We start from the raw sequence: 21,360 nt of genomic DNA, 5'->3' as shown, positions 1-21,360 counted from the left end.
AATGGAAGAACATTCCATGCTCAAGGATAGGAAGAATCAATATTGTGAAAATGGCCATACTGCCCAAGGTAATTTACAGATTCAATGCCATCCCAATTAAGCTACCAATGACTTTCTTCACAGAATTGGAAAAAACTACTTTAAAGTGCATATGGAACCAAAAAAGAGCCCGCATTGCCAAGATAATCCTAAGCCAAAAGAACAAAGCTAGAGGCATCACGCTACCTGACTTCAAACTATACTACAAGGCTACAGTAACCAAAACACCATCGTACTGGCACCAAAACAGAGATCTAGACCAATGGAACAGAACAGAGCCCTCAGAAATAATACCACACATCTACAACCATCTGATCTTTGACAAGTCTGACAAAAACAAGAAATGGGGAAAGGATTCCCTATTTAATAAATGGTGCTGGGAACACTGGCTAGCCATATGTAGAAAGCTGAAACTGGATCCCTTCCTTACACCTTATACAAAAATTAATTCAAGCTGGATTACACACTTAAATATTAGACCTAAAACCATAAAAATCCTAGAAGAAAACCTAGGCAATACCATTCAGGACACAGGCATGGGCAAGGACTTCATGTCTAAAACACCAAAAGCAATGGCAACAAAAGCTAAAATTCACAAATGGGATCTAATTAAACTAAAGAGCTTCTGCACAGCAAAAGAAACTACCATCAGAGTGAACAGGCAACCTACAGAATGGGAGAAAATTTTTGCAATCTACTCATCTGACAAAGGGCTAATATCCAGAATCTACAAAGAACTCAAACAAATTTACAAGAAAAAAACGACCCCATCAAAAAGTGGGCAAAGGATATGAACAGACACTTCTGAAAAGAAGACATTTATGCAGCCAACAGACACGTGAAAAAATGCTCATCATCACTGGTCATCAGAGAAATGCAAATCAAAACCACGAGATACAATCTCACACCAGTTAGAAAGGCAATTATTTAAAAATCAGGAAACAACAGGTGCTGGAGAGGATGTAGAGAAAGAGGAACACTTTTACACTGTTGCTGGGACTGTAAACTAGTTCAACCATTGTGAAAGACAGTGTGGCGATTCCTCAAGGATCTAGAACTGGAAATACCATTTGACCCAGCCATCCTATTACTGGGTATATACCCAAAGAATTATAAATCGTGCTGCTATAAAGACACACGCACACGTATGTTTATTGTGGCACTATTCACAATAGCAAAGACTTGTAACCAACCCAAATGTCCATCAATGATAGACTGGATTAAGAAAATGTGGCACATAAACACCATGGAATACTATGCAGCCATAAAAAAGGATGACTTCATGTTCTTTGTGGGGACATGGATGAAGCTGGAAACCGTCATTCTTAGCAAACTATCGCAAGAACAGAAAACCAAACACCGCATGGTCTCACTCACAGGTGGGAATTGAACAATGAGAACACTTTGACACAGGAAGGGGAACATCACACACTAGGGCCTGTTGTGGGGTGGGGGGAGGGGAGAGGGACAGCATTAGGAGATATACCTAATGTAAATGACAAGTTAATGGGTGCAGCACACCAACATGGCACATGTATACATATGTAGCAAAACTTCATGTTGTGCACATGTATCCTAGAACTTAAAGTATAATAAAAAAAAATACAAAGGTTATCAATTGAAGCAGGCAAACAAGAAAGATAAATAAGGAAATGATAATATTATTTTCCTCAGTGTTATGAAATAAAAGGCTGCAGTCGACTGTGGTAATAAATGTGACGTAAAGATGTCCCACCTTTGTTTTCCTGTATTATGAAATCTTATCTTAAATGACAGTCTGAGGAAAAATCACACCACACTTACATTCCCTATACTTTACCATTGTGTATTATAAACAGTGAGTGTCAGCTATCTAGGAAACCTAAAGACTACCCAATGGATAGCATTTTAATCATAACTCAAATGTAATTTTCTGAAAGATTAGATGAATGTGTTGGTGAGCCTATGACAAATCTTACAGTCCTGACACTCATTACCTGTTGAGGTAACTTGGAAAGTTTTTGGTTAAAATTAGACAACCTTAGGTTCAAAGGCCCTATATGTAACTTTCCATAAACGAATCCCATTCACATAAAAGTACCAAATATAACAGCAAAATCGCTGTCTTCCACAAGAGTACAGGAACTTGAGTGAAAAAAAAAATTAATAGGCATTGTTGACAGTCATATTCTGGAAACCCCTTAACAGTGAATTGCTAAAGTAATCCATGACCCAAATTCTGTCAATGTTTAACTTCAAAATGCTATCTGTTGAGGAAATAATTTCTGTTTCACGATAATCTTATCATACTTCGAGTTTTCTAATTATAAAAGTATATAAACAACTCTTTAAAAGCCCCTTAAAATCATACTAACATAGCTACCTGTATGCCAATGTCCCGAATTATCCAGATTTTACCAAACATACTGTCAAAAATACAGAGCAAAGGAAAGAGTGGCTGTCATTCATTCATTGAGGTCTTTTCTGGAGTTGCTATCCTGCTTCACTGAACTTTGTTTTGTCCTGAGCCAATACTGAAGTACCTTACAGTACAGACACATTCGAGTATTAACATTTCAAGCAAAATCATTCACGTTTTCTAATGTGAATGGTAGGGAGAACACAAACGTTGGAATGAAACATGAATTCCTTCTCCACGAGTCAAGTGTTCTTGGTAAGCCTCCATTTCAGAGCCTCAGTTTTCTTATTTATAAAATGGGACTAATATCCTTATGCAAATGGACTTTATTCAGAGTGTTATAAGGTAGGGTGACTTGGCATTCTACATGCTATTAAAGGGTGCATACAATACTGTGGACACCACAGCTGAGAAGATCAGACAACATTCTAAGAAGATCAAACTAGTGAAATTTTGTACACCACATTAAACAGTTTCATCTGATTTAGCAAGGACTGTATTTTCAAGCATGCAAAATATATTTCAAAGGTAGGAGAAGATTCATTATATCCAGGGGCTGCATGAAGCTGCAAACTATACTCTTCACTTGTCCAGCCAACTCTCAGCAAATGTCTGAGATCCTTTCCCAATGTTTTCTTTCCTCCTGTTACTGGTCATGGCATAAGGCATGATGCACACATAGGCCTCCTTCCCTCCCCATAGACATTCTTTCTTTCCCCTCCCAGCACCTTGAATCTCAGCTGCACCCTGATCTTCTTCTCTCTCCTGACAAGGTGTAGGATCCCGACTTTCAGTTGGTGGTTCCTCTTGCTGAGGCTCCGCATCACTGGGCTCCTGGAACGAGGGGTGTGTGTGTGTGTGTGTGTGTGTGTGTGCAGATAAAAAGTTTTGTTATCGATACATTTCAATAATATAAATATACAGAATACATAGATGTTTCTGATCATAAGTCTAAAGACATTTCTCCAACACTATTCCACATACTTATTTTTCATAAAGTTACTCTTCCCACAAAGAGGTTACTCTAAGACAGTTGCCCTCAAGGGCTTTGGAAGCTGTTTTAATCTATGTTAGGATGAATGTGTGTAATCTTTTACAAATAAGCATGAGAAGGAAATCATGGGCAAAATCTGGGGAACACAAGATCATCTATCCAGACAACAGGAGAACTTAATCCTCTTGGATTAGTCTTTCCTTCATGAGATGCCATGATTATTCTTATCAGCATGGGACACCTTTATTGGTGTATCTATATTGGTTCAACAACAATTACAAAACATAGTTTTGCAACAACATCAAGTTACAAAAATAACTTTCTGCTAATAGAAAACATCAAAGGTTAAGATACTCACCGGCAGAGGCCCAATCAGCTCAGGAGGTGGTACACTTCTCCTTGGTCTAGGCCTATATGTTGATCTTCCTCGCCAAATCATATTTCACACTGCAAGCAGAATACTGTGAATTGGTAAATGTACTTGAAAAGACAGCTATATTTGACCACTTCCATGACCAAATGTTAACTTGCCGTTTTTTAAAAGTTTGTAAATACTTTCGAACTAAGTCTCAGGGCAAGCGTAAGTGTGTGTGCCTTCTGAATGCCTGCGAAGCCATTAAGTTGGTCAAGCTAACTGAGCAATTTCTTAAGGCTCCTGGCAAAAGACACAGGATATTTCCAATAAGGTTTGGTTTCACAACTGAACTCTCCTCCGTGGAGACATTTGGGAAAATACAGCCAGAGAATTAAAACTGCAGTAACTAGGGCTTTTGTCACACACCCATTTGCTAGGCCCATTTCCCCCCTAAAATCAAGTTTTGTTGGAATGCAGAGCCCCACCCACTCAAACTTCCATGGTGGAGTTGAGAAGCTGCCACACAGCGCTGGGCCCTCCTCACTGTACACCTCTGCCAGGCGCTCTACAGACCTCAGGGCCATGGTTGCCGACCCGCAGCATTCCCAGTTCCCTTCCTTAATGCCCACCCTGCTCCTTCCCGGGTCGACACGAAGGAGCCTGGAATCTTTCCTCGGTCGAGGATTCCAGGGACTCGGATACCTGCCCCAGCACCCCCAACACTCGCCCCATTTTCACCTGACCGCTCTCAACTGCGCGGCCCACCTTCTTCACTCATTCTGACCCCACCACAACAAGGCCCATGGCAGTGCCACCTCACGAGGAGAAGGACGAGCACCTTGAGACCCTTCGGCCTCTGAGGCCGTGGACCATGCTGTCCCACGCTCCGGATAGCCACTGGCTCCTCCTCACACTCACTCACACTTCAACTCTCGGGAGGAATGGCTTGTGGACCTACCGGCTGCGCCTCAGTAAGACAGAAAAAGTCCAGACAGCAGGAACGCGACCCTCACACCCTCACAGCTCCAGGGAATTCACCACATAGGCAAAGGGGCAGAGGGGAAGACGCCCAGTGGACATGCGCAGTGAGGATGGTGCCTGCCTAGTGGGCTGTGGCGCCCCTCCTCGCCCCACCCCATCCCGCGCCGCGCAGTCCTCTGCCCTCTCCCAGGTTCCCACTGAAGACTTCGGAATGTGTCTTCTGTGGGCGGTTTCATATGCCTCCGGGACTCAAATACCACAAATAGTTTCCCCCTTCAAAACTCACTCCATGTTCACTAGGTCCTCCTCCCCTCTATGGCCCTCCTTCCTCCCCTGTCTGGGACACCCACGATAGCAAGGCCATGGCTGTGTCGCCGCCTGTTAGGAGAAGAATGGCAACCTCAAGGACCTTCCCCAATCGGAGGACATAGACTGCGCCGCGGGCTCCTCCTCACTCTCTCTCCCACTTCAACCCTGGGAGGACTGATCTTCGGACCTACTGGCTGACTCCTAGTCAGCAGCACAGAAGGAAGTCACGATGTCTCCTTGCACAGGTCTGCAGGGACACAAGGCAGACAGCAAGGCACATGGACAACAAGGGACTTGGGCAGCAAGGGGTGTGCGTACTGAGTCAAGCACATGCAAGGCCAGCTGGGGTTTTCCCACTGTCCCCAGACTCGCATGCCTAAGATGTTTGAGTAGAAGGAAAGGGACTAAGAGGCTTCGTTCCCTCTCTTGCCCTACCATTCTCATGCATCCAGAAACACTGGGGACAGTCCCCTGTCACCATGAGTGGAGGATGTGTCTCAGAAAGACCTTTTGTGACAGAAATAAATTATTTTAATATATATATTTATACACACTTGTTTCCCATTTATATATGCACGGGTGCCTGCCATGTTGCAGGAAATATCTGGCATGCTGGAAATGTGAAGACCAAGGAGCCACACGTGGTATGTCCCATGGAGGCCACCACACTGTGGTGGGGCAGACAAGACAGTTAAACAGAAGAGCATTTGAACTGCAAAGGAGAAACATGGGGAACGGACCCACGGGAGTAAAGAACAATGAATGTAGTGGCCAAGAAGCAAAGGGGAAAACAACACAGTTTCTCAAGAAGATAATATTTCTCCATTGCCTTTGCACCTTTTTTGAAAATAAGTTTATCATGTCTGTGAACCTATTTCCGGACTCCATTCTGGTCTGTTGATTTTTCCCCAGTACCACGTTCTCTGGGTTACTATAGAATTAACATGACTCTTGATATTAGGTAGTGTGAGTTCCCCAAAGTTATAGTTCAGAATCGTTTTGGCTGTTCTGGTTCATTTTCCTTTCTATATAATTTTGAAAAATGACTCCAATGAAGTGGGTTGTATAAGTTCACGCAGTTTCACTTTGAAGGGCAGCAGATAAATATGTTAGTAGCTATAGAAGGACACGGGGGAAGGAGGTAAGTTCCCCCCTTAGGTTGGGGAATGATCCCATTTAGGAGCAGTTGGTGGTTCAGGAGACAGAATGATCATTGCAGGAGCAAAGCCCCTGAGAAGGTGGGAGGTATGGGATCCTGAGCTGAGGTGGGGGGCTGGCTTCAGTTAGGAGCATTGTATGCAGAAGGGCGGCAGAGAATGAATGCCAGGGCAAGCACAGGTAGACCCGGTTTGGAAAGCTCTAAGAGTTCCCAGCAGATCACTTCTCTCCTCTGAATGCATCACTACGTGAGGTCATTCAAATGGAGGAGAGTTTCTAGCATTGTGGGGGGTGTTTATATAACTATAGAGAAAGTTTCTGTCATCTCAGAGAATACATCCATCATCATGAACAGAATATTCCTAGAAATATGAATGTTGAAGGTGAGCTTTCAGACAGGAATGGGGAACACGGTATTGGAAACACGTGGAAACGCAATCCTTGTAAGAAAGTGGCAGAGAATTTGGCTAGATTGCATTCTCTTAGATGCAGAGTAGAACTTGTAAGTGATGAAATTGCGTATGTAGCTAAGAACATTTCTAAGCAAAGTATGGAAGTTGTGGCCTGGCTTCTCCTCCCTGCTGGTTGCAAAATGCAAGGGAGGAGAAATAAATCAACGACAGAATTGCTGAGCAAAAAGGAATCAGCCTTTGATTATTTAGAAGACTCTCAGCCTATCCAGATAGCAAGCTCTGGAAATAGGGCCAAGGGTGTAGCCGGACAACCGATTGCTAAAGAGATGAGGTATGTGAGTCATGGATCCAGTCAACCATCTCAGCAGAATGCAGGGAAGGAGATGCATTTATCCAGGAAAGATCTATGGAGGATCCAGGGACTGTTGGCATGGACGCCATGAATTGCGTCAGAGGCCAACATGTTTTGAGGATTTTATACCAAAAGAAGCACAGCCAGCCTGGAATGAAAGGAACAGAAATGGGACAAAATAAAGGAAGAGTGACTTTGATGGGAGAGCTACAGATGCAGAGGCTGGCAAGCTGCCACTGCCTCTATAGGGCCAGACAGCAATGACCTGGGGAACAGGAATCCAGATGCCTCTTCCTGAGCTCCAGATGGCAGAGCCACCTCCTCAATTTCAGAAAACAGGGCTTCTGCCCAGGGGTAAGGGAGCAGGGCTAACACTCAGGGCCAAGAGGGAAGAGTTGCCACCCTACTAGGCCCAGAGGACACGGCATCAAGCCAAAGAGGACCATTCTGAAGCCTTAAAATCTCTTAAAGTCTGAAACCTTGCTTGGATCCCATGACTCCTTCTCTCCTTCCATCTTCTACATTTTGGAATGGGAATCTTTCTCCTATGCCTGCACCTTCATGCTGTTTTGGAAGCAGATAACGTCTTGTCTGGTTTCACAAGTTCACAGATGAAAATAATTTAGCCCCAGAATACAACATACTCTGACTCTCACCCTTTCCTGATTTTGATATTTGAATGAGATTTGGGATTTAGAGTTGATGCTGGAAAGAATTAAGAGTTTCGAGGATGTTGAGATGAGACGAATGTATTTTAGATGTGAGAGAACATGAATTTGAGGTGCCAGATGGTGGACTTTTACATGTTAAATCACGTCCCCTTCATAAATTTATGCAGGCATAAATCATAGATATTGCATGTACTGTTCCAGACCACCACAGTAAAGCAAGTCACACACATTTTTTTATTTCCTAGTGCATATAAAAGTGATGTTTATAGTATGTTCTCACTCATAAGTGGGAACTAAGCTATGTGGATGCAAAGGCATAAGAATGATACAATGGACTTTGAGGACACAGGGGAAAGGTTGGGAGGAGGCTGAGGGATGAAAGACTACAAATTGGGTTCAGTGTATACTTCTCGGGTGATGGGTGCACCAAAATCTCACAAATCACCACTAAAGAACTTATTCATGTAACCAAATACCACCTGTTCCCCAAAAACCTACTGAAATAAAAAATTTTAAAAATAATAATAAAAATAAAATAAAAGTGATGTTTACACTACACTACAATCTGTTAACTGTGCAATAGTATTATGTCAAAAAAAAAGTACATAACTTAATTGGAAAATACTGTATTGCTAAAACATGCTAAAGATAATCTGAGCCTTCAGTGAGTTGTAACTTTTGTGCTGGTAGAGGGTCTTGCCTGGATGTGCATGGCTGCTGACTGATCAGGGTGCTGGTTGCTGAAAGTTGGGTGGCTGTGGCAATTTATTTTCTTTTCTATTTACTTTTTAACAAGCTAATACTACATGGAGGGCTGTGGCAATTTCTTAAAATAAGACAACAATGAAATTTGCTCCATTAATGTACTCTGCCTTTCAAGAAAGATTTCTCTGTAGGAGGCAATGCTGCTTGATAGTATTTTACCTACAGTAGAACTCCTTTATAAATTGGAGTCAGATCTCTCAAATCCTGCCATTATCTAATCAATTCATCCTTTGCTGTCATTTCCACAGTGTTCACAGCATCTTCACTGGGAGTAGATTTCATCTCAAGAAACTACTTTCTTCATTCATCCGGAAAAAGCAACTCCTCACATGTTAAAGTTTTATCATGAGATGGCAGTAGTTGAGTCACCTCTTCACGTTCCACCCTTGTTCTCTTGCTATTTCCACCCTGTTGGCAGGTACTTCATCCACTGGAGCCGTGAACCCCTCAAAACCATCCATGAGGGAATACACGGTCTGCTGTCATTATGAGGAGCTTTCTCTACGTGTCACTTAGATCCAATTAGTCCATGGTGCCATTCAGTTCATCTATATGTTGCTGACTTTTTTCCATTGGTTCTGTCTGATTTGATTATGTATTTTAAAGCTTTGTAGTTGAGTTCTGTGCAAAAAAAGAGGTAATATAGCAGGACTGAAACTACTATCCTTAGAAAGGCCAGCTTGCAAGACTGGCCCTTGCCTGGCATCTGTAAACTTGATTTCGGGAGGTTTCCCACCATTCTCCATCTGGTAAGAGTGGTTTACTCTTCCGAAATTGTTTGTTCAAGCAATGTGTTTTATGCTGAACACCAGCTTCCCTTCTAGGAATCTGAAATGTTGTTGCCTGCTAGGCAGAGAGTGCCTGTGTGACCAGTCCCCAGTAAAACCCTGGGGCACTCAGTTTCTAATGAGCTTCCGTGGTAGGTAACATTTTACACATGTTGTCACGATTCATTGCTGGAGAGACAAATTTTGTGACTCCATTGGGAAGTGACTCTTGGGAGCTTTTGCTGGTTCCCACCAGACTTTGCCCAGTGGGCTTTCCCCATTACTGATTTAGCTCAGTATTCTTTTGCTGTAATAAGTCTTAGCCATGAGCACAACTATACATTGAGTCCTCATAGGCAATTACTGGAAGTGAGGGTGGTCTTGGGGATCCTTGACACACTGGCAGCAACAGTGTGATTCACCAGCAAGACCCTGACTCACTAAAATATGATGAAAGCCTTCTTTGAATAAAGAATGAAGAAGCAGACCTGACAAAGCTGTAACACCTGGGAGACTGGATTTGCCCATAACAGGAAGCAGCAGCCGAGCTGTTGTCTATTGTGAAAAATACATGTACTCACAGCATTTCACAGTAATCCCTCCAACGGCAAAAGAATTGACCCACGGGATCCCTGAGCCACTGTTCTATGCTGAATAATGCAGGGTGTTGGGAGAAGGTTCAGCCAGGTGCTGACTTTGGCTTTTGTTTTCTCCTCCAGGCAGGAGGAGAAAGGACTCAAATGTTGCCAAAGCTGAACTTTGAATAGGCAAAAATCCTGAAAGTTTGATTGCTCTTTCCTCCAAGTAGGAGAGAAAAAAACAGTTTTCTGGGCTGGAGCAAAGACTTAGATAAAGGAAAAAAAAAAAGGGGGGGGTCAAACAGGCCAGGTGCAGTGGCTCACACCTGTAATCCCAGCACTTTGGGAGTCTGAGGCAGGACTTGAAGCCAGGAGTTTGAGACCAGCCTGGACAACACAGCGAGACCTCACACCTACAAAAGTTTAAAAATTAGCTGAGCATGGTGGCACCCATATGTAGTCTCAGCTACTCAGGGGGCTGAGGCGGGAGGGTCACTGGACCGCAGAAGGTCAAGGCTGCAGTGAGCTATTATCATGCCACTATACTCCAGCCTGGGTGAGAAAGCAAGACCTTGTCTCAAAAAAATAAATTCATTGGTGACTTAATAAAAGACCAATGATACTAATATTTTCTGAGCAAAATCATGAGAAGATGGTATCAATTTACTCAGATCCAGAGTCATAGGAAATGGGAAATGGGGAAAGAGAGCGGAGTGTGGAGGGGAGGTGAAGGTGTGCAGGGCAGGGAGAGAGGTCTGGGGCAGACAGGGGCGAGGAATAATGAGGAAGAGCAGAAAGCAGAAGTTCAGAGATGTGAGAATAGAAGCTCACACTTCTGGATACTTATTCTAGGCCAGATGCTTTTTTAGCATCTCTCTCTCTCTCTCTCTCTGTTTCTCTCTCTCTCTCTCCATATATATATATAAATATATAATAAAAGACTATATTTTCAAATTATATATATATGTATATATAATAACAGTCACTTAGTGCTCATAGCAACACTGTCAGATGTGTGTTACTAATGTTATCATCTCTTATTATAGAACAGGAAACTGAGACACATTAAGAGACTAAGGAACTTGCCCAAAGTCACCTCGCCAGCAAGGGCAGAGTCAGATTGGTACCCAGGCTGGAGAGGGGTGTACAGACACATGCAATCCAACCCTGACACTCTGGAATGCGCTGCAGTGTGGAATGATCCTCCAGATCACAAAACAAGTGAAAGTGTCCAGCATCATTCATGAGATGACATTATCTGCGTGTGGATTGAACATGAGGTCTCTTGAGTGCATTCGATAATACACGGTGACGAGTCAATACCAGGAAAGCACAAAGGCAGTCTCTGCTTTCTGTATGTGTTTGCTACCACGGATGTTAGCAGCAACATCTCTGTCACTGTCATTATGCGAAATAGCTTTGGTAAAATACTAAATAAAACAACAGCTGTAGTAAAACACACTACTTATTCTCCAATCTCATAATTTAAAAAAAAAAAAAAAAAAAAGCATAGAAAAAAAGCCTGGAAAGGAACATGCCACATATGAAGTGTTGTTCTCTAAGTGGGAAACTCTCAATCATTTTGAAACAACATTCCTTTCACTGTTTTACTTGCGTTTTCTTTGCTATTATTACTCAGCCACTGTTGCCATAATAATTTTTAAGATAGATGTTCTGAAGACTCATTCTTTTAGGTATCTTGAGGATTAGGGGTAAAAGGTGTTTTGATATCCTTATCAGGAGGAAAACCAGTCAGTGACCCTCGTGGGCAGCATTTAAAACAGAAGGAAGGTTTGGGGTAGGGTAGAGAGGGGCAGTGGGGGAGGCAGGGTGGTGTGGATGGAAGGTTAGCTGAAGACCCCAGGCATCCTGGAAAATGCCACAGTCGGTACATGTTGAAAGAAACCAAAACACCCGCATGTCTGTAAGAGGAGGCTGCTGTGTTATCGAGATGGAGATCTTTATGACGTCTCTTTAGACCTTTCCTCTCCTTCAGCTCCAGCAACACAATTGGGCAGCTCTTGGCCCTGGCAAGGTGCTGCTGCTGGTGAGCTGTACTGAGGTCAAGGCCTGGCCCACCTGCAGCATTATCACTTCAGAGAGTGGCCTGGGACACCTATCTTGGTATCCGGAAGCCCACAGATTCAGATCAGGGAAACGGAGAAAACACATAGTGCAATAGTTAGACTCAACGCTCCCCCAATGATGCCATCAGTGCAAAGCAAGAGGCATGTATATGTTGTTGTGGTCATTAGTTTGGGATGAGCAGGGTTGGGTTGGGTTGGTCCCTGAAAGAAGAATTGGGGGAGTGAATGCCAATGTGATCTATAACATTACTAGTGCACAAGTGGCTAAGCTTCTGTTTCCTAGGTTTGTTCTTCTGCTAAAACGATGGAGTGCTCCACTACTGTGGTGAGAAGCTTCCCTGGCCCGAGGTGTGTGAAGGAATGATTGTTCCTAGTGATGAGCATTCTGAAGATTCACCAAAAGCTGTGACAAGGGGGCACTGAGCACATAAATTATATTGCTGCAGTTATTTTCAACATAACACAATACTTCTGATTCAGGGTACAAGACACCAGTATGATGGTATGAAGGTCCCCCGGCCCTTGCCACCCACACACCCAGAAAGCTCTTCAGCCCGGCTGTGTGTCATGCCATGGCACCTTCGGGAAGCTTTGAAGCCAACATCGAGATAAAGTCCCAGTGCCCTTCAGCCTCCTAATGCAGGTCAGCGTGGCTGCCCAGAAGCTGCCCACTGATCTGAATCAGTGCCAGGGTAACATGGGTGTGTGTGTGTGTTTGTGTGCATGTGTGTGTGTGTAACAGAGGGAGGGCGCACCTGAAATAGTGAAAGAAATCGACCAGGGCTTGCTCTGTCTTGCTTCTGACCTGAGGAGCTAACTGCCTTTGCTCATTCCCACACGTAGGCCAAGCTAACTATGGGAGGAATTTAGTGTAGGGTTTAACTTCAAAGCAAGGATGATAATAGTCCCTTTCGGAACCCAGCCCCGAGGAGATGAGAAGGGTGTACACACAAGCGGCAATGTTCTGTGAAAGGTTTATGGGAACACTGTGACCTGACCAAGGACAAAGACGTTTTGCAACCTCCCCGGGCTCCCGTTGACAGTTAGATGTCTGTGGTCACCATTCTCCTCCTGACCTCACCCTTTCCTGATTCTCTCTTGCCCAATGTAAAAAGAAGCTTGAGATTCATCCCCCTTAAGATGGATCCACAGGACATTAATCCATCATCGTCTCGGCTTGCTGGCTCTCTGAAATAAAGTCGCTTTCCTCTGCCCAGGAGGCGGAGGTTGCAGTGAGCCATGATCGAGGCACTGCACTCCAGCCTGGGCCATATAGTGAGACCCTGTCTCAAAAAAAAAAAAAAGCGGGGGGTGCCAGGCATGGTGGCTCACGCCTATAATCCCAGCACTTTGGGAGGCCCAGGCGGGCGGATCACGAGGTCAGGAGATCGTCGAGACCATCCTGGCTAACACGGTGAAACCTCGTCTCTACTAAAAATACAAAAAATTAGCTAGGCGTGGTGGCGGGTGCCTGTAGTCCCAGCTACTCTGGAGGCTGAGGCAGGAGAATGGCGTGAACCCGGGAGGCGGAGCTTGCAGTGAGCCGAGATGGCGCCACTGCACTCCAGCCTGCAGCCTGGGTGACAGAGCAAGACTCCGTCTCAAAAAAAAAAAAAAAAAAAAAAAAAAGACTTCATTTGTTGAACAGTCATTTGCCAAACCCCAACTATGTTCTAGGTACTGTGCTGAGTGTCTGGGGCATACAATAAAAAAAGACCCATCCCTGCCCTCATGGAGTTTATGTCAAATTGTAGGATAATGGTCAATCTACTGATCCTACACATAAAATGCAAAAATTCCTGCCAGACATCAAGTAATATCCTACCACTTCATGTACACTGTAAGCCTCCTACAGCTGTATGCTTCCATTTCCTTTCTCCCCAGCTTTCTGCTGTGGTTGTCTCACATTATATTTCTACCCATGTCAGAACCCCACAATACATTGTTACTATTTGACAGCCAATTTTCTTTCTTTCTTTTTTTTTTTATTTTAGACGGAGTCTTGCTCTATCGCCAGACTGCAGTGCAGTGGCGCACGCAATCTCAGCTCACTGCAACCTCCGCCTCCCCGGTTCAAGCGATTCCCCCGCCTCAGCCTCCCAAGCAGCTGGGATTACAGGCAGGCGCCAACACGCCGGCTAATTTTTTGTACTTTAGTAGAGACGGGGTTTCACCACGTTGCCAATATGGTCTCAATCTCCTGATGTGATCCACCCGCCTCGTCCTCCCAAAGTACTGGGATTACAGGCGTGAACCACCCTACCTGGGCCAATTTTCTTTTAAAGAGATTAGCTACAAGAAAAAATCTCGACTGAGCATGATGACTCACACCTGTAATCTCAACACTTTGGGAGGCTGAGGCAGGAGGATTGCTTGAGCCCAGAGGTTTGAGAGAAGCCTAGGCAACATAGGGAGACCTTTTTTCTAAATGAGAAAATTAATTTTTTTTTTTAATCGGCTGCTCACTTCTGTAATCCCAGCACTTTGGGAGGCCGAGGCAGGTGGATTGCCTGAGCTCAGGAGTTCATGACCAGGCTGGGCAACATGGTGAAACCCCGTCTCTACTAAAATACAAAAAAATTAGCCAGCCGTGGAGGCGTGCGCCTATAGTCACAGTTACTCAGCAGGCTAAGGCAGGAGAATCCCTTGAAACCAGAAGGCAGAGGTTGCAGTGAGCTGAGATCATGCCACTGCACTCCAGCTTGGGTGACAGAGGGAAACTCCATCTCCAAAAAAAAAAATCTTGTACTTTCCCACAATTGTTCCATGTCCAGCACTGTGAAGTTCTGTGTGTAGATCCAAATTTCCTTCTATTTTCCTTCTGAACCAAGATCTTCCTTTAACATGTTTTGTAGGACAAATCTGTTGACAATGACTTTTCTCCCCACTTTTGTTTGTTTACCTGTTTGTGTAAACATGTTTATGTCACCTTCATTTAAAAAAATTGTTTGTGCTGATTAGAAAGTTCTGGGTTGCACAGATTCGATGAGAAGTCTGATGGATGACTTTAAATTTGTTCCTCTGTATGTAGTGTGCCTTCTTTTCTTTTCTTTTTCTGCCAGGGCATTGGTGTTGGGGTTTGAATCAATCTTTTCAGTAGCTGAACTGGCCTTCAGTTGTGTTGTTGCTGTAGTTCTTTTCAATATAACACAATACTTCAGATTCAGGGTACAAGATACCAGTATGCAAAAATCAATTGTATTTCTTCTTTGTTTTTGTTTTATAAATTGGCATAATAATTGTACATATATATACACATATATAAGTAGTGATATTTTCATACATATAATGTATAGTGATCAAAGCAGAGTAATTAGCATATGGATTGTCTCAAACGTTCATCATTTCTTTGTGTTGGGAATATTCAATGTCCTCCTAGCTATTTGAAACTATACATTATTTGTTTAACTTTTCTAGACAGAGTCTTGCTCTGTCACCCAGGTTGGAGTGCAGTGGCGCAATCTCAGTTCACTGCAACCTCCACTTCCCAGGCTCTAGCGATTCTCCTGTCTCAGACTCCTGAGTAGCTGGGATCACAGGCAACCGCCACCACGCCTGGCTAATTTTTGTATTTTTAGTAGAGACGGTGTTTCGCCATGTTGACCAGGCTGGTCTCAAACTCCTGACCTCAGATGATCCGCCCACCTCAGTCTCCCAAAGTGCTGGGATTACAGGTGTGAGCCACCACGCCCAGCCTATATAATATATATATATTTTTTATATTGTTGTTAATTACAGTCATCCTACAATGCTGTGGAACACTGTAACTTACTTCTCCTATCAAGCTGTAATTTTGTATCCTTTAACAAATCTCTCCCTATCCCCACCACCCCTTACCCTTTCCAGCCTCTAGTATCCTCTGTTCTACTTTTTATTGCTATGAGATTAGCATTTTTTAGCTTCCACATATGAGTGACAGCATGTGGTGTTTAAGATCCTCTGAAAGGGAGTGAAGCAGAGGCAGCTAAATTGGAGGCTGAAGCAGCTGGCCGTGCTGTGCTGAGGCTCCGTGGCAGAGACCAAGAGCTGACGCTCAGGTCTGTTCCTGGCTTATTTCACTTAACATAAAGTCCTGGCTTATTTCACTTAACATAAAGTCCTCCACTTCCACCCAGGATTGCTGAGAATGATGGAATTTCATTCTTTTTTAGGGCTGAAAAGTATTGCATTGTGTACGTGTACCACATTTTCTTCATCCATTCATCTAGACTGATTCCATAGTGTGGCTATTGTGCATAGTGCTGTAATCAATGTGGGAGCGCAGATGTCTCTTTGATATGCTGATTTCCTTTCCCTTGAATAAATGCCCAGTAGTGGGATTGCTGGATCATATGGTGGTTCTATCGTAGTTTTTGGAGGAACCTCTCTTTTGTTCTCCATGGTGTCTCTACCAGTTTAAATTCTCACCAATAGGGTATGACAGTTCCTTTTTCTCTGCATCCTTGCCAGTGTCTGTTATTTTTTGTCTTTTTGAGAATAGCTGGGTGAGATTGCCAGCATTTGTTTGTTTGTTTGTTTTGTCTTTTTGATAACAGGTATTGTAACTGTGTGAGATGATAACTCATTGTGGTTTTACTATTATTTCTTTTCTTTTCTGGAGACAGGGCCTCATTATGTCACCCAGGCTGTCTTGAAGTCCTGAGCTCAAGCATTCCTCCTCCCTTGGCTTCCTAAGTAGCTGGGACTACAGGCCTGCTCCATCTCAGCCAGCTCTCATTGTGGTTTTGATTTGCATTTCCCTGATGATTAGTGATGCTGAGCATTTTCTCATACATTTTTTGGCCATTTGTAGGTCTTCCTTTGAGAAATATCTATTCTGATCATTTCCTTATTTGAGCTTGGATGATTTTTGTTGTTGCTGAGATGTTCAACTTCCTTGTATATCCTGGATATTAATACCCTGTCTAATGAATAGTTTGTAAATCTTTTCAATCTTTTGTAAATCAATCTTTAGTAAATAAGTAAATATGAGATTTTTTTTATTTAAATTTTTTTTGATTCAGGGTCTTGCTCTGTCACACAGGTTGGAATGTGATGGCACAATCAAGGCTCACTGCAGCCTCAACCTACCGGGCCCAAACCTTCCTCCCACCTCAGCCTCCTGAGTACCTGGGACTCCAGGTGCTTACAACCCTTCCCAGCTCATGTTTTTTTTATTATTATACTTTAAGTTCTAGGGCACATGTGCACAACGTGCAGGTTTGTTACATATGTATACATGTGCCATGTTGGCGTGCTGCACCCATGAACTCATCATTTACATTAGGTATATCTCCTAATGCTATCCCTCCCACCTCCCCCCTCCCCACGACAGGCCCCAGTGTGTGATGTTCCCCTTCCTGTGTCCAAGTGATCTCATTGCTTAATTCCCACCTATAAGTGAGAACATGCGGCATTTGGTTTCCTGTTCTTGCGATAGTTTGCTGAGAATGATGGTTTCCAGCGCCCAGCTCATTTTTAATTTTTTATGTAGAGACAGGGTCTCACTATGTTGCTCAGACTGCTCTTGAACTCCTGGCCTCAACTGATCCTCCCACTTCAGCCTTCGAGAAGCTGGGATTATAGGAGTAAGCCATTGTGTCCAGCCTAAATATGGGATTTTAGGCATTAAGCAGGGACAGGTGTTTGGGTGAGCGTAGCTAAGGAGCTGGGTTCTTCAGTCAAAGAGCATCCCACCAGGCACTGATTAAACCTGGACTGTGTTCAGAGCGCTGGAGGAAATGCTGGAGATGTGACACTGGAGTCCTGTGGTCCTGTGGGAGTGCACGTCCACCAGGGAATCAGAGGTGGGCGACTGAGTGTGTCTGCCAGGAGGACGAAGCCCACCGGCCAGGCCCACCTGGGCCTCAGTCGCCGAATTCCACAGCCTTACAGCTGTTTTCATCCATGAGCAAATAGCCCTGCCCTAGAATTGGTCTAGAGGAGATGGGGCAGGAGATAACTGTGCTCCTTCCGTTTGCACAAAGCCCGCAGCAAGCATGGATACCCTCATGTCCTGTCTCCTGTAAAGCAGAATCAGGCATTGAGAGGAGGGGGATGGGTCTCTAGGGGCATAGGAAGGATGGTTGGTGGGGGGATAGCAGCGCCCCTGAGCGTCAGCTCTTGATCTGTGCCACGGAGCCTCAGCACAGCACAGCCAGCTGCTTCAGCCTCCACTTTAGCTGCCTCTGCTTCATTCCCTTTCAAAGGATCTGCAGGTGTCCTTCTGTTCAGGGTCACAGAGGGCAGAGAGAAGCCAGGTGGCCACCGTGCCTCCTGAGTGCACTTGCCCAGGAGGCTGAAGCAGAGTTGCTCAGGGCGGATGAAGAGGGTGTGGACAAGCAGTTCCAGGGCTGGGGGAAGCTTCCAGCACTTTTGTAAGCAGCACAGGCTCATGCTCTTATTCCACCGGGGCACAGACACCCCTTCTCCACACCGGGACAGCAGCACCTCAGGAGAAGGGCAGTTGGGGCCTTAGGGGCACAGGGTTCCACCTCACGATGGCATGAACCCTCCAAACCTAGAATGGATCCCCATTTTGATGGGTAAAGGGCTCTGCTGTGTGTCCGGGCCAGCTCCTGTCCTCCTAGGTGTGGCCTAGGCCCAGAAACAGCCTCTGAGGGCAGAAACCGAGGTCTTCCTTCACCTGGAAAACAAGAAGTTACTCGGCTGCCTTGGCCCGGGTCCTGAGATGGAGGCTGACTCTCTGAGGACAGAAGCTGTCCAGAAATGCTCTCCCTAATCCTCAATCCCTCCCCGACCTCATTGCTCCCTTTGACTCTGTCTGTCTCTGTCTCCCTCTGTCTCTGTGTCTGCCTTATGAGCCTGGGTGATCTCTGCTGTGACTGCATCTGACACGTGTCCCGTACCAAGTGACTTTTCAGGTGTCTCCAGTGCAAGATGTCATTCTGCTGAGCTCTTTCAGGCTCTGGGCACAGATTCTGAGGTCTCTGACCAATTTGGAGGTAGTGTTCCAGGTCGGCAGGTCTCTGAGTTGTGGAAGGCTTATATCCAGAGCGACAGTCCTCTGGGCTGGTTAGAGTTCTCTCCCAGCGTGTGAGGTGTCTGATCTGCTTTAGGTATTGTGTCTAGAATGCAAGGCGTGGGAGCATTTCTGATTTCAGGAAGTAGGGTTTGAGCTCTCCCGAGTGTCTGTGTCAATGATGGGACAAAATAGCGCCCCTTGGGGCTCTATATCCTAGGTTGTGAGAACACTGAGGTTATTCCAAACTCACGAAAGGTCACTGATCCTTTTGGGGTCCTGCGTCCTGAGTGTGTCCTCCCTACCTGGTTATGAGTCTGCACTGCAGGGGTTAAGGCTGCTGACCTGTTGAGTAGTTGCTGTGTCTCAGCTTGTAAAGTCGGTGCTGTGTGGGAATGGTGTGTCCCACACTCTGAGGTCTCCTAGGTGTCTGTTACAGGGAACATTGTGCCCAAGGCCTCTGTGATCCCTGTCCTGGTCCCCTCAACTGTTTCTGTGTCCGCATCTCAGGGTGTGCGCACTATGGTTTTGTGGGCTTCTGGGTCCGAGGTGTGAGGTCCGTGAGGTAACCGGGTTTCAACATCACAGGTTCTAAAGTTGCTCACCTGCACGTGGGTCTGAATTTTAGAATCTGACATCTCTGAGTAGGTTGAGTGTCTGTGTTCTCCTTCACTGAGTTCTCAGAGGGGTCTGAGTTCTGTGAACTGTTCAGCGTTGTGTGTCCAGGGTTGAGGTCTCTGAGCTGCTCGTTCCTGGGTTGTTATCTGGGTTTTCTATGTCGTTGGGGTCTCTTGAGCTTTGTGACCCACCCTGTGAGGTCCCTGAGGTATCTCAGAGTGTGTGTCCAGGGTAGGACGTTTCAGAGCTGGTAGGAGATGTATGTTTTGGAGGGAGGCCTGGTCTGTCTTTGGTTCCGTGTTCCAGGTATTGAAACGTCTAAGCTGTTTGGGAGATCATCTCCAGCATGAGAGACACTGTCACACAGCAAAGTTCGGACATGAGATGTTTGTGACCTTCTCCTGATATTTGGGTCTCACCCTGTACAGTCAGTGAGAGGTTGTCTCGAGTTGACTTTCCCAGACTCGCCCACTCCAGCCTGCCACAGCCAGGCTTACTTATCTAGACCCCTGAGTTTACACGGCCAGCTTCCTTCACAGCCACCCCTGGGGTTGGAGTCATGCGACTGCTTTGAGAGTCACAGGTCCCCGTCAGCACCACTTGTGGAGATCTCACTGTGGGGAGGAGTTTCTTCTGTGTCTCTGACAAAGGACACAGAGCAGGGACCCTCTCTCTCGGGGATGAGCAAGACCTGCCCATGTGTTCCTGGGTCATGTAGTCTGTCTACTGCTAGATGTCACTGACACCTAGAAAATAACCTGGACACAGGCGCACCCAAGATGGTTGAATAGGAACAGCTCCAACAGCTCTAGCCTCCAGCTCCCAGCGTGAGTGACACAGAAGAGGGGTGATTTCTGCATTTTGAACTGAGGTACCCGGTTCATCTCACTAAGGCGTGTCGGACAGTTGGCGCTGGTCCGCGGGTGCAGCCCGACCAGTGAGAGCTGAAGCAGGGCGAGGCATTGCCTCACCTGGGAAGCACAAGGGGGAAGGGAATTCCTTTTCCTAGCCAAAGGAAATTGAGACACACAACACCTGGAAAATCGGGTAACTCCCAACCTAATACTGCGCTTTACCAAGGGTCTTAGCAAACGGCACACCAGGAGATTATATCCCACACCTGGCCCAGAGGGTCCCACGCCCACGGAGCCTCCCTCCTTGCTAGCACAGCAGTCTGAGATCTAACTGCAAGGCAGCAGCGAGGCTGGGGAAGGGGCGCCCGCCATTGCTAAGGCTTAAATAGGTAAACAAAGCACCAGGAAGCTCGAATTGAGTAGAGGCCACCACAGCTCAAGGAGGCCTGCCTGCCTCTGTAGACTCCGCCTCTGGGGACAGGGCATAGCTAAACAAAAAGCAGCAGAAACCTCGGCAGAGGTAAATGCCCCTGTCTGACAGCTTTGAAGACAGCGGTGAATCTCCCAGCACAGAGGTTGAGATCTGAGAACGGACAGACTGCCTGCTCAAATGGATCCCTGACCCCTGAGTAGCCTAACTGGGAGACATCCCCCACTAGGTGCAGACCGACACCTCACACCTCACACGGCGGGGTACACCCCTGAGATGAAGCTTCCAGAGCAAGAATCAGACAGCAACCCTCGCTGTTCAGCAATATTCTATCTTCTGCAGCCTCCGCTGCTGATACCCAGGCAAACAGGGTCTGGAGTGGACCTCAAGCAAACTCCAACAGACCTGCAGCTGAGGGTCCTGACTGTTAGAAGGAAAACTAACAAACAGAAAGGACACCCACACCAAAACCCCATCAGTACGTCACCATCATCAAAGACCAAAGGCAGATAAAACCACAAAGATGGGGAAAAAGCAGTGCAGAAAAGCTGAAAATTCAAAAAATCAGAGCACATCTCCCCCTCCAAAGGAACGCAGCTCATCGCCAGCAATGGAACAAAGCTGGATGGA

General features: G+C 45.5%; 1 protein-coding gene across 2 annotated transcripts in view; it reads right to left on the bottom strand.

Annotated features, from left to right (window-relative positions):
* LOC117078246 (X antigen family member 3) overlaps positions 1–21,360 on the bottom strand; it is a 39,688-nt gene that overhangs the window by 2,444 nt on the left and 15,884 nt on the right. The window contains exons 1-3 of one of the 2 annotated variants that reach the window (XM_033201744.1): positions 4,745–4,830; positions 3,790–3,878; positions 3,166–3,271 (exon numbers count right to left, since the gene is read on the bottom strand). In XM_033201744.1, the coding sequence (XP_033057635.1) occupies positions 3,166–3,271; positions 3,790–3,870 (187 nt within the window). In that variant the 5' untranslated portion in view covers positions 3,871–3,878; positions 4,745–4,830. Of the gene's footprint in view, positions 1–3,165; positions 3,272–3,789; positions 3,879–4,744; positions 4,831–21,360 lie in introns of those variants that run through there. The other variant, XM_033201743.1, reaches the window with a different exon arrangement.

This window comes from Trachypithecus francoisi, unplaced genomic scaffold, assembly GCF_009764315.1.
Source record: "Trachypithecus francoisi isolate TF-2019V2 unplaced genomic scaffold, Tfra_2.0 Lachesis_group6, whole genome shotgun sequence".
Lineage (NCBI taxonomy): Eukaryota > Metazoa > Chordata > Mammalia > Primates > Cercopithecidae > Trachypithecus > Trachypithecus francoisi.
Note: the sequence above shows the minus strand (reverse complement) of the source record. Positions and strands in the feature narration are given on the sequence as shown.